Here is a 13,823-nt window from a genome sequence, read left to right as displayed (position 1 = left end):
GTCGGCACATGGCAGCCGCAGCACCGTGGTCTGTCTGCCCTCTGGGCCGAGCAGACCAGAGCTGCGGGCCTCTGGCCATGGTGCTGGGAAGTCTGTTTGACAACAGATAAGCGTCTGGCTGGCCCCCAGGTTGGCACCAGGGCCAGGGGCCCTGAGGCACTGTTGCTAAGCCCCTGGCCGAAGCTTGACCCTGATCCCAGTCTCCTCCCTCTCCCAGGCTCTGTGGCCTGTGACATGGACCTGCCTGACGTCTGGCTGTGAGCACCTTCCCTAAGGCTGCCCCACAGAGGGCTCTAAACCCGAGCAGATGGCATAGGGAGAGGGACACTGGAATCGGGCTCAGGGTGCCGTGGCCAGCGAGTCCTGACTCCCTGCGGCGCCAGGTGTGTGACATGGGACTTGGCCACCTCCCCCCTCGGCCACACTCCTCCCACGTGCACCATGACGGCGATGACGGCAACTTCAGCAGCGTCGCAGCAGCAAGAGCGATAGGAAAGCAACAGAGGAGACGTATGTGAGAGAGATGAGCTTTCCTCTGCCCGTTCCTCAGATGCGGAGATGAGGTCAGAGGTGTTGGTTGTGACGCCCAAGCAGCTGCCAGCCCGTTTCCATCACGACGGAGCAAGGCTGAGTCGGGGTGAAGTTCGGCCGGAATCGTGGCTCTGGTGGCAGGAGAAGCGGCAGAATGGAAGATGCCGGCATTTATCCACTTGCTACGCCACCGCCGCGCGTGGCCCACGGTGCTTCCTACAATCTGTCTGTCCTGCTGTCTCCGTTCTACATGTGATGAAGCCGAGGCCCGAGAGGCCCAGCAGCTGCCCCAGCTTCCAAAGAGCCCACTGGGCCCGGGACTCGGATCTGGTCTGTTTGACCACGAGCCCACGCTCTTGCAATTACATGTGCAGGTTGCAATGCATCTTGAGGCCTCATTATTTGCCCCCCCAAGGGGGGGCGTCGGGGAGGAAGAGGAGGCTGAGCTCATGTGCAAAGCGGGGGTCGAGGCCAACAGAAGGGGCTGGGAGAGAAGGTCAGCTGGAGCTGGGCAACCTGGGAGTCGGGGGCGTGGGCACCGGCAGGTCCCCCGTGGGGCCCACCCGGGTAGGGCATGTTAAACTCATCTGTGATTTGGGAGAGGGATGAGGACTGGGGAGCACAAGGGACTGGGACCTTCTCTGGGTACGAGCCACCCCATTATCTGGTCTCAGGAACGCAGGTCTCCTGGACTCTGGCCACAGAGAGTGTGTTTGAGTGTCAGTTCCTCTGGGCCATCTGTCCTCAGCTTGCAGTCTAGTGACACATCCCTCCTTCCCTCCTGAGACGGGACGCTGGCCACAGGCTCAGCTCCACATCTGGGCTGGTGCTCACAGCTCGGGGGTCAAGGAGGAGCGCCTCAATGTCGCTGGGATCCCCGGGTTCGCGGGGGGTGAAGACTGAGTGACGGCCGGGGCCGGGCGTTGTCAGGTGGGTGCCAGCACCCGACCTGCGTTCACTGTCATCCCGTCACCGTCCTCACCAGCCCTTCCGAGGAGCGTCGTCCATCACTCGGCGGACAGTGTGAACGTCCTTTGGGTCGCACTGAATGGGCCTCCTCACACGTCACCGGATCTGGCTCTTCCCTCAGGAGCAGAGCAGAGACGATCGGGAGGAGACGCGGGGAACCTCACGTGGCTTTGAGTCAGACCCTGGGTCCGCCTGTAGGGCGGGCCATCTACCCACGCTCCCCACAGGAGCCCGGCGCCAGCACCGTGCGCGTCGGAGACCCAGGCCTGCTGTCTGGGGCCGGGCTGTGGCCAGGAGGCAGGCCCTGACCAACCCATTCCGAACCTCGTCCTGACTCTGGGAAGCGCCACGGATGGGCCCAGGAGGCGGTTCCCATGCTCCCTCCTGCCTGGGGGGCCTTTGATGGGGGTTAAATGAGGCAGTGTCTACAACATGCCCCAGGTCACACAGAGGCTTCTGCACGCCTGTGACAGGACCCCAAGTCAAAGTGGCCCAGGACCAACATCTGAATCGGCCTCCATCACTGAAATATAACTCGGTTGAATCAGCAGCCCGTAGGATATCATGAGAACATGTTTTCTCTGCCTCGAGGCTCTGCCTCGCTCTGCGTTGGCTTCATCATAGGTGGTCTTTCCCCGTGTCAGGGCCTGATGGCCCCGTCTGCTGGGCAGACGTTGCTCCTGCTGCCGCCCAGCACAGACGGCCAGTCCCAGTGAAAGGCCCAGCCCGAGTCTCGTTTACCTGAGCAAGGGTGCATGCCCTTGGGGCTTCTCAGCCGGGCACCCTGGACAATGTTTGGAGATGTTTCTGGTTGTCACCACTAAGGGGCGCTACTGGAATCTAGGAGAGGCCAGGGCCGCTGCTGAACCTCCTCCAGGGCACAGAACAGCACGAGGAAGTTCCGGCTCCACCCCGTGCCAGGGCTGGCCCCCGGCGAGTAGCGCTCCAATGTACTTGACCGGCTGTGTCGTGCCCATTCCTAGGGCTGCCATTGGGTGGACTCATGAGCACCAGCAGCCCCCACACTGAAGCGAGGGCAGGAGTGTTTCGTGGAGGAAATTCAAGGATGCCCACGGGAAGAAGGACGGATATCAAACCAACACCAACAGCCAGCACCCTATAAACCACGCCAGGCAGAGAGAAGATTCTCAGAAGTCTCATTTTTCTCCTCCTCTTCTACTTCAAACTTTTATTGTATTTATTTATTTTTTCTTTTATTGACTTTAGAGGGAGAGGAAGGGAGAGGGAGAGAGCGATAGAAACAGCGATGAGAGAGAACATCGATGGGCTGCCTCCTGCATGCCCCCCACTGGGGATCGGGCCCACAACCTGGGCATGTGCCCTGACCGGGAATCGAACTGGCGACCTCTGGGTGCTGGGTCGATGCTCCACCACTGAGCCACACCGGCCAGCCCCTACTTCAAGCTTTTGGAATGTGCCCTTATTTTATGGCAGTAGGGAAGAACGTCGCTCCCTAGACGGCTGCCGCAGAAGCCCGGGTCCATGCGGCACGCCCTGTCCATGCTGCAGCCTGTCGTCCACGGCGCAGGGGGTTAGGAAGACGACCAGGACCAGCCAACGGGATTGGCGCAGACCCACCACCGGGTGAGGTCTGGAAAGCGAGGGAACGAAGGAGGTGGTGGTCAACTGTGCCCAACGCTGCCGAGAAATGAACGCAAGGCCCGGGCCCTGCTCGGTGGATTTAGCAACACAGGGATTGCTGGTTGTCAGGACAGCAGCTGTTTCGGGGGCACGTGGGGGCGACCGTCATTGGAGCGGGTGGGAGAGAGGAGCGGAGAAGACACGGAGTCAGTGAGTGAGGTGCTTTCTTCGAGTTCTACGAGAGGAGCAGAGACAACGGCCTGGGTCGTGGAGGAAGATGGAGGGCCCGGAGCGTCTTCTCGATTCCTGTGAAGACAGGAGCTACGGCAGCAGGTTCACGAGATGTTCCAGCAGAGACTGTCAGGAACAACAGGTGAAACGCGTGACATCCTTGAGCAGGTGACTGGGGGCAGCCAGCAGGTGATTGAGGGACGGCCCTCGGATCGGCGTGGGGAGCGCGTCCACAGACACGAGGGAAGGAGCGTGTCTGGGCTCAGGAGCAGCAGGTGTGCGCGGGGGAGGACCGTGTGCAGGGGCTCGGGGTGGCTTCTGCTCTCTCGGTGGCACAGAAAGCAGGTCGTCAGCTGAGAGAGAGAACAGGGGTCTGCAGAGAGCGTATGAACTCGTCCTCCAGGAGCGCAGGAGACCCAGGGAGCCAGGAGACTTAAGAACGGTGGCCGAGGGCTCTAAAGACCACCTGCGACTCCTGGGCGTGGATTTCAGGTGAGACCCACAACAGAGTTGTTTCCTCCAGGTGTGCATTGCAGTGCACACGTGAGGTCGGCCCCCACCCAGGGCTGGGATTTTGCCAAGAACATATAATAAAGGGGGGGTCCAGTGAGCCAAGGAGTTGGGGTGTATGAGTGTTTGGAATGATGGACTTCGTCATTCAAGCTGGCTGCGCAGGATGGACAGCACGGGAGGGTGACAGCTAGTAGAAACAAGGCAGCGTGTCGGCTCCTGGGCTCGGGGCTTGGTCAGGCTTCGGGATTGTCGGAAGGGTAGGCAGGGGGCCAGTATCTTCAGAGGTTCCCCATTTCACTAGGGCCTCAGGAACGGTCCTTTCTAAATCAGCCTGGGATAGTCTCTCTGTTGCTGCCATCACTTGCTCCGGGTCCCGAGTGTCACGTTGAAGTGAGGAATAGTGGAAGGCAGCTCTCACACGTTCCCCGAGCCTTTCCTGGTGCGAGCCAACTGCCCCCTGTCCCTTTGACCATTTCTCAAGGGACTTGGTCTCCACTCTCCTCATCACCCTATCACGCCTCCTTGTATTCGGTCCTCCTGCCGAGAGCGGGCGATCTTCTGGGTCGCACAGGGAAGAGTCTACACCCCCAGAGAAGCTCAAAACAATGACCCAGGTGCCCGGGTGGAGTTCCAAGGGTGCGCCGGCGTTCTGCTCTCGGAACCGACGCGACGCCCTCCCTCTTGTTCCCGTTGCCATGTTCATCCCCAGGAAACAATAGAAGCACAACGATGAAAAACCCCCATCTCTGAACCCGGAGTCAGCTTTGGGAATTACTTGCAGATGAAGTTTCCATTCTCACCAGGACACTGCCAGGCTAGGAGCTCATTTGGGAAGGAATAAAGGAACAGGACGAGCTTGCTTCAAAGGTGGGCAGCCCTGCGTGTGAATGTTTCAAGTCGGACTCGAGTGAACAGCCCCGCACAGCACGAAACATCACTGAACCCAGCGCAGGAGCTCAGAATCCTCGGCGGCCTCCTCGGCTCCTCCCTTTCTCTCCACCTCCGTCCAGTCCATCCGTACACCCCATCAGCTCCGCCTTCAAAATGTGCCCGGACCTGGGCGCTTCTCCTTCCCCCACTGCTGCCGTCGGGGTCCAGACCCTCTCGGCACGTGCTTGATCTCCTCCAGCAGCCCCTCTGTTGGCCTCTCCGTCTCCACACTCACCCCTACATCCGCGGCCAACACAGGAGACCGAGCGGTCGTGTGGAATGTAGGTCAGGCCCCGCAGTCCCCGCTCTGAACTCCCGGTGTCTGCCCACCTCACTCACAGGGCACCCAGGCTGCCCTGGGCTGTCCTGGGCTGTCCTGGGCTGCCCTGCAGGGCAAGGAGCAGTGGCCATGGGGGAAGAGGCCAAGAGCCAGGTGAGATGCGCAGGGGAGATGCGCAGGGGAGATGCGCAGGTGAGAATGCTGGGACAGAGGAGCAACGAGTTCTTGACCAAGCTAGGGGACAGCCAGCGCCCAAGGGACACCTTACAGCAGAGGGTTGTTCCACCCAGATGCAGGCCGGCAGTGAGTTTAGTGGTAGGGGAACGAGGTGTTCCTCACCTTCCCCTCTGTGACTTGAAGACTTCACCGCCACGGGCTGTAGGTGTCAAAGAGGAAGTGACGTGACGTGAGATGACTCAGGTAAAGCCAAGCTCTTTCCAGCACTCCACTGAGGGTCTCTCACCGAGTCCGCGCCCGGGATGGAGATTCTCTGGGGGTGGACCCTAGAATCTCTCTTCTTATGAGCTCTTGGTGACTCTGTGGAGCAGCCAGCTGGAGAACCAGTAAGGGATGCTAGCATCCTTTTTGTGATCATCATGCGTATCATCCTTGTATCAAGTGTGCAACTGTAGCAGGGCAGTGGGCCAAGTCTAAGGCAGTAGGAGTCGAGGTCTGGTTTCTTTGTGTTTGTTTGTTTTGGGTTTTTTTGCTAATCCTCACCCAAGGACATTTTTTCCATTGATTTTTAGAGAGAGCGGAAGGGAGGGTGGAAGGGAGGGAGGGAGGGAGGGAGAGAGAGAGAGAGAGAGACAGAGAGAGAGAGAGGAGAGAGAGAGAGAGAGAGAGAGAGAGAAGTCAATGTGAGAAAGACACATTGATTAGTTGCCTCCTTCATGGGCCCCAGCCAGGGCCAGGGATCGAACCTGCAACCCAGGTGTGTGCCCTTGACCGGGAATCAAACCCACAACCCTTCAGTGCATGGGCCAACGCTCTGATCACTGAGCCACACTGGCCAGGGCAAGGTCCGGTTTCCAATCAACCCCTTCATTTCTCACTGTCTACAGGTTATAGATCACGTTGTCCTGTCCAACCTCCAAGAACGCTCTAGTCTGACCCCCGTTTCCCTCTTCTACCTCACCTGTCGCGACAGCCTCTTCCCAAATGTATCTCACACGAGACTGCCTACACCCACGGGGAGTCGTCCTGTGAGGCCTTCGGGGTAGAGCTAGGACCCACGATGCAGCCGCAGGGGGAGTATTTTGACTTGGGAGAAATCATTCTTTGACAGGCAAGCCTTGGCCAGGCTTGGGAGGGAAGGTCAAAGGGGAGAGGCAGGTTGCTGGGACCACAGGGAGAAGGCTGGGACCACCAAGGAGACACACCTGCCGCCATCTCATTGGCCAGTCCTGCCAGGAAGCCAGGAAGCAAGGGAGGCTGGGAAATGTAGTTCCCTTTGAAACCAAGCAGATGCAGAGAAGGAAGGGATTCGGGGACCAGCAGGCATGTGACAGGCACAGTTTCCAGTTACACTTGCATGGCTTCTACATTTTTACTTCCAGGGGCCACCAATGTCACTAATGGACTTGTGTGTGGTGATTTATCTGACGTCTGTGTCCCTAACTAGGTTGCAAAGCCCGTGAGGGTGAGGACAGGGACGGCTCTCACATTCCAGGCAGTGACCGGTGTCCAGCGCTTGCTGAATACGTGCTGAGTGGACACACGGGTGACAGCTCCTCCCGTGAGGGTCCGGGTCTGCCCACCACTCCCCCAACTCTTGCTCTGCTTTCTTCTTAAGGCCGACAGGTCGGTTCCTTGGAGGACGTAGGGCAGGGCTGACCTTGAACATGGAGCAGGGCCCTGAGGGTGCAGGGTATTCTCACTGTGCTGTGAGTTTTCACCAGCCACAGAAATCAGTACCTGTCTGTGCCCTTCAGCATCACAGTGAGGGCGGTTACTGGACACTGGGCCTTTTAAGCCTCTGCTAATTCCTATCTTTTTCCCATCAGGAGGTCCACTTAAATCAATTTTTTTTAAAGTGAGATTGTCTTTTTTTTTTTGAATAATGAATACATTAGTGGGGCTTAACTACCCAAAGGAACACATGAATGTAAAGTAAAAAGTTCCCTTTACCTTCCTGTCCTCCATCCACTCAGAGCGCCTCTCTGGAGGCCGCCGGTGTTATTGGTGTTTCTGTGTCTTTTTCAAGGTTGTGCCTATCTCTGCGCACACACGCACACACGCACACACGTGCACACACCTTTATCATGCAGATTGTCTCATATTCTACACAAAGTGCAGTATCTCGCTCTTTGCACTGAACGGTTTATCTTGGAAATCCTCCCGTATGAGAATGTAGCAAGTTATCTCTGATTCAATGTCCACAAAAGGTGCCACTGGATAGATGTTTCCCGGTTTCTTTAAACAGGTCCTTGTTTGTGGACATTCAGGTTGTCCCCATCATGGGCTATTACAGAGGATGTAGCAGTGAGCAGTCTTGGAACATAGGTCGTTAACGTCAAGATTCTCCAAGATGTAGGATGGGGAAAGAAATGAGTGCATAGTTTGAGATAAGCCAGAAACAGTAAAAAGAGATCTGGCCTGAAGAGAGCTAACTCTGAAAAGCAATGCCAACATCCCCTGTCAAATCCCTATAATTTATACAACAGCGTAATATCTGTTAATTCATTGAATCTTTTTTTTTTTTTTTTAATCCTCACCCGAGGACATTTTTCCATTTTTTGTACAGATAGAGTGGGAGGGAGAGAGAGGAAGAGAGAGAGAGAGAAACATCAACGTGAAGGGACACATCGAGTGGCTGCCACCCGCATGACCAACCAGGGTCGGGGACAAACCGCAACCGAGGTACATGCCCTTAGCGGGAACCGAACCCGGGTCTCTCCGGACCGCAGGCGGACGCTCCAACCGCTGAGCCAAACCGGCCAGGGCTATTCATTGAATCTTTAGGGGAAAAGAACTACCCTGCGAGAGGCTGAGCCGTTTCCCCAGCCCCTTGACTCCCTGGTTGTATGACCTCAAACAAGTTTCTAATGGGTCTGTGTCCTGGGTGACTTCTCTGTAAATTAGGAGTAAGGATACCCACCGACAGGTCATTTTGAGCAGTAGAAAAGCTACTCGTGTAAGGAGCTTACAATGAGGTCTGTCGCAGCAGGAATCGACGTGAACTCTCCCGATCATCTTGCGGGTGAGGAAGGAAAATGGAGCGATAAAGGACACAGTCCCCTAGCTCATAGAGAGAGCAGGTGCAGGAACCAGACCCCCAGGTCCCCACACGGGTCACGCTTCTAAACCGTGAGGTTTAGGGATGTGTCCCTGAAACAGGGCTGATGGTCCTGGCAGAGTGAGTCAGGTGATGGCCAGCCCAGCAGTGAACCGAGCAGGAGTGAGACTTGCTCAGGACCACACAGCCAGTGGTGGCTGAGGGGGGCCGTGGGGACCCTGCTCCTGGAGGGACAGGCCAGGGACGGCCTCATGGTCAGGCCCCCTCATCGAGCCCTTCCTTTTCTTTTTAAAGGTATTTATTTATTGAATTTATTGGGGTGACATCGGGTAAGAAAACCATATAGGTTTCAAGTGTCCGGTTCTATAATACATCACCTGTATACTGCGTTGTGTGTCCACCACCCCACGTCAAGTCTGAACCCCTCCTTTCCCCCAGGAAGCACACTTTACTGGTCAACAACGTGTTCGCGATTTCCGCCGCGCTGCTGATGGCCTGTTCCCTGCAGGCAGGCGCCTTGGAGATGCTCATCGTGGGCCGGTTCGTCATGGGCGTGGATGGAGGTGAGACGCCGAGGCCGGGAGGGGCAGTGACCGTTCCCAGGGGGTGTTGCTGTTTCCCGTGCGGACTCCGAGGCTCCGAGACATGTGACGTAGGTGGCTAGTGGGTTCAGAGTGCCTGGGTTCTGCCGCTTACCTAAGTTCGTTTCATTACCCGGTCCGTCTGTATTACTTAGGTTTTAGTGCATGAAAAGCAGCCCAAGCCCACCCGTGTGGCTCAGTGGATTGGGCGCCATCCCGTGGACTGGGAGGTCCCTGTTTAATTCCCAGTCGGGACACATGCCCAGGTTGCAGGCTCCATCCCCAGTGGGGGGCGTGCAGGAGGCAGCCGATCGATGTTTCCATCTCTCTCTCTCCCTTCCTCTCTCTGAAAAATCAATAAAAACATATTTAAAAAAACAACCCCAAGACGGAACGGTGCAAGCACTAACCCCTTGCTGAGCTTCTGCTCTGTGGGTCGGCAGGGCGGCTCTGCTCCTCCCCGCCGGGCGCGCTCTGCGGTCGGTGCTCCGCGGCAGGCCGGCGGCCGGTGGGCTCGGATGGCGAGACGGCCTTAGGGGTCCGGCAGGGCCGGCGCGTGCCTCGGCCTCTGGTCGGCTGGCCAGGCTCCGTCCCAGGGAGTCCTCGGGGTCCCCAGGGGCGAGTCCCCACGGGCGAGCTCTTGTCCACTCTCTGCTGACGACACGTTTGCTAACGTCCCGATGGCCAAGGCGAGTCCCATGGCCAGGTGCAGGATCAGTGTCTCAAGGACGTGTCTCAGAGGGGCGAACAAATCTGGGGCCACACCCCAACAATCTGCCTGACTGTCAGAGCGCTTCCTCTCCTCTGGCGGAGGGACTGAGTCATGACCTCCCTGGGGTACCTCGGCACAGGTGAACTGCTGTCTGAGAGAAGCACCGGGCACACTCATGCATTTACACCTTCACCCCACGCCAGGGTCAGGCATTGACACCTTCACCCCACGCCAGGGTCAGGCATTGACACCTCCCCCCACGCCAGGGTCAGGCATTTACCCTTCACCCCACGCCAGGGTCAGGCATTGACACCTTCACCCCACGCCAGGGTCAGGCATTGACACCTCCCCCCACGCCAGGGTCAGGCATTTACCCTTCACCCCACGCCAGGGTCAGGCATTGACACCTCCCCCCACGCCAGGGTCAGGCATTTACCCTTCACCCCACGCCAGGGTCAGGCATTGACACCTTCACCCCACGCCAGGGTCAGGCATTGACACCTCCCCCCACGCCAGGGTCAGGCATTTACTCCTTCACCCCACGCCAGGGTCAGGCATTGACACCTTCACCCCACGCCAGGGTCAGGCATTTACACCTTCACCCCACGCCAGGGTCAGGCATTTACACCTTCACCCCACGCCAGGGTCAGGCATTGACACCTCCCCCCACGCCAGGGTCAGGCATTTACCCTTCACCCCACGCCAGGGTCAGGCATTTACACCTCCCCCCACGCCAGGGTCAGGCATTTACACCTTCACCCCACGCCAGGGTCAGGCATTTACACCTTCACCCCACGCCAGGGTCAGGCATTGACACCTCCCCCCACGCCAGGGTCAGGCATTGACACCTCCCCCCACGCCAGGGTCAGGCATTGACACCTTCACCCCACGCCAGGGTCAGGCATTGACACCTTCACTCCACGCCAGGGTCAGGCATTGACACCTCCCCCCACGCCAGGGTCAGGCATTGACACCTCCCCCCACGCCAGGGTCAGGCATTGACACCTTCACCCCACGCCAGGGTCAGGCATTGACACCTCCCCCCACGCCAGGGTCAGGCATTGACACCTCCCCCCACGCCAGGGTCAGGCATTGACACCTCCCCCCACGCCAGGGTCAGGCATTGACACCTCCCCTCCACGCCAGGGTCAGGCTTGACCTCCCCCACGCCAGGGTCAGGCATTGACACCGAATCCCCCCACGCCAGGGTACGGCATTGACACCTTCACTCACGCCAGGGTCAGGCATTGACACCTTCACCCCCCGCCAGGGTCAGGCATTGACACCTTCACCCCACGCCAGGGTCAGGCATTGACACCTTCACCCACGCCAGGGGTCAGGCATTGACACCTTCACCCCACGGCCAGGGTCAGGCATTGACACCTCGCCCCACGCCAGGTCCGGCATTGACACCTCCCCCCACGCCAGGGTCAGGCATTGACACCTCCCCCCACGCCAGGGTCAGGCAATTGAACCCTTCACCCCACGCCAGGTCAGGCATTTACACCTTCACCCCACGCCAGGGTCAGGCATTTACACCTTCACCCCACGCCAGGGTCAGGCATTGACACCTCCCCCCACGCCAGGGTCAGGCATTTACCCTTCACCCCACGCCAGGGTCAGGCATTTACACCTCCCCCCACGCCAGGGTCAGGCATTTACACCTTCACCCCACGCCAGGGTCAGGCATTTACACCTTCACCCCACGCCAGGGTCAGGCATTGCACCTCCCCCACGCCAGGGTCAGGCATTGACACCTCCCCCCACGCCAGGGTCAGGCATTGACACCTTCACCCCACGCCAGGGTCAGGCATTGACACCTTCACTCCACGCCAGGGTCAGGCATTGACACCTCCCCCCACGCCAGGGTCAGGCATTGACACCTCCCCCCACGCCAGGGTCAGGCATTGACACCTTCACCCCACGCCAGGGTCAGGCATTGACACCTCCCCCCACGCCAGGGTCAGGCATTGACACCTCCCCCCACGCCAGGGTCAGGCATTGACACCTCCCCCCACGCCAGGGTCAGGCATTGACACCTCCCCCACGCCAGGGTCAGGCATTGACACCTTCCACCAACGCCAGGGTCAGGCATTGACACTCCCCCCACGCCAGGGTCAGGCCTGCACCTCCCTCCCACGCCAGGGTCAGGCATTGACACCTTACCCCACGCCAGGGTCAGGCATTGACACCTTCACACCACGCCAGGGTCAGGCTTGACACCTTCACCCCACGCCAGGGTCAGACATTGCACCCTTCACCCCACGCCAGGGTCAGGCATTGACACCTTCACCCCACGCCAGGGTCAGCATTGACAACCTTCCCCCCACGCCAGGGTCAGGCATGACACCTCCCCCCACGCCAGGGTCAGGCATTGACACCTCCCCCCACGCCAGGTTCAGGCATTGACACCTCCCCCCACGCCAGGGTCAGGCATGACACCTTCACCCCACGCCAGGGTCAGGCATTTACTCCTTCACCCCACGCCAGGGTCAGGCATTGACACCTTCACCCCACGCCAGGGTCAGGCATTGACACCTTCACCCCACCCCAGGGTGGCGGCGCCATCGCGGCAGTTAGCGTTGTTGCTGCTCCGTTTCATCCTCAGCTAATAAGGTGCAGACCTAGGATCTGGACCAAGATGGTGTGGCTTCCGAGAGCCGGCCTCCTAGGAGGAGGGGTGGAGAGACTGCGGGTGACCTTGGAGCACTTTCCTAACGGACACCAGCGAGAGTGTCCGTCTAGCCATTTTTCACAGGTTATACTTTGACTCCTCCCTGTTGCTGCGACTGTCCAGCTGTCACGGGGAGGTGGCAGTTATTACAGGGAACTAGCTGCTTTCTGAATTCCCTCACTTCAACATCAACTGGATTCAGAGATGCCATTTTTACAAAACCATGTAGTCAAGGCCAGTGTGTTTTAGACCCCCTTCCCTACGAGCTTGGCCAAAAGAAACCGAAACAAAGTAAGAAGAGGGAGTGGAGGACAAAGCCAACTCCTTCCGACTTCTGGAACCTGGCCTGTTGGAATAGGGCCAGGACATTAAGGGTTTTCTCGTTGTTTGTTTGGTTTTTGTTAATCCTCACCCGAGCATGTTTTCTCATTGATTTTTTTAAGGGACGGAGAGAGAGAGAAAAACGTGCTTCCTGCACGGCCCTGAGCCAGGGATTGAACCTGCAACCCAGGTACATGCCCTTGACCAGAAACTGAAGCCCTTTGTCCACAGGCTGACGCTCTGACCACGGAGCCAAATCAGCCAGGGCAAGACATGAAGGTTTTTATTTATTTATTTATTTTTGTTATTATTTTTGTTAATTGATTTATTTTTGTTACAGATGTTTCTCCTTTTGCCCTCATTGGCCCTCTCCTCCCATCCCCCCCCCGCCCCAGCATTGTCCATGTCCATGGTTACGCATACATGCATATAAGTCCTGTGGTTTATCTCTTCCCTCCCCCAACCCTCTCCTCTGAGGTTTGTCAGTCTGAACCCTGCTTCTGTGTCTCTGGGCCTAGTTTGTCCATCCGCTTACTTTGTTCGTTATATTGCACAAATAAGTGAGATCATGCGATACTTGCTTTCTCTGACTGGCTTATTTCACTCAGCATGACACTCTGCAGGTCCCTCCAAGGACAGGAAGGGTTTGGTGTCACCTAGTCTCTCCAACCCCCCTCGGAGCAGAGCCAAGAGTTTAAGGCGAGGCCATTGCTCAGCAAGAAGAGAGAATTGCTGATCACGAGACAAACCTGCTGCCCTGCTCAAAGGGAATCATTTGAAGCCCGGTGATAAGCCGGGGGGTTAGAGGGCGCCGCTCAGACCGGCTCTCGTGGGGTATCTGGAGCCAGAGTAGACACATCGGACCCCTCCCTGAGGTGTCCTTTTTGTAGAAGGCTCGGAGAAAAAATAAGCACATTAGCTTTCCAGTGAAACAAGCATGCCACGGAGTGATGTTGGAGGCAAAACTCGTGCACACTGTAAAGTCAACATAGAGAGGTGCAGAGGTGTCCCCTGTTTGAGGAAGACTATGCTACCCAGGGCGCATCCACTTCGGCTGCGGTAGAAGGTCTCCCTGGGTGCGCAGTGGATGTTTCGGAGGACAAAAAAAATCACAATGGAAATTTTAAAACAGTCTGAATGAAATGAGAATGAAAATATTACATGATACGTATCAAAAGTTGCAGAATACAGCTAAGGCCATGCTTAGACTACAGTGTATAACCTCAAGTCCACATTGTCTA

General features: G+C 57.6%; 1 protein-coding gene across 1 annotated transcript in view; it reads left to right on the top strand.

The window, feature by feature from the left end:
* SLC2A9 (solute carrier family 2 member 9) overlaps positions 1-13,823 on the top strand; it is a 121,973-nt gene that overhangs the window by 20,876 nt on the left and 87,274 nt on the right. Inside the window, exon 5 of the mRNA XM_036278121.1 lies at positions 8,733-8,857. Coding sequence (XP_036134014.1) covers positions 8,733-8,857 — 125 coding nt within the window. The remainder of the gene's footprint in view (positions 1-8,732; positions 8,858-13,823) is intronic.

This window comes from Molossus molossus, unplaced genomic scaffold, assembly GCF_014108415.1.
Source record: "Molossus molossus isolate mMolMol1 unplaced genomic scaffold, mMolMol1.p scaffold_m16_p_1, whole genome shotgun sequence".
Taxonomy (NCBI): domain Eukaryota; kingdom Metazoa; phylum Chordata; class Mammalia; order Chiroptera; family Molossidae; genus Molossus; species Molossus molossus.
This window is presented reverse-complemented; position numbering and strand designations above follow the sequence as displayed.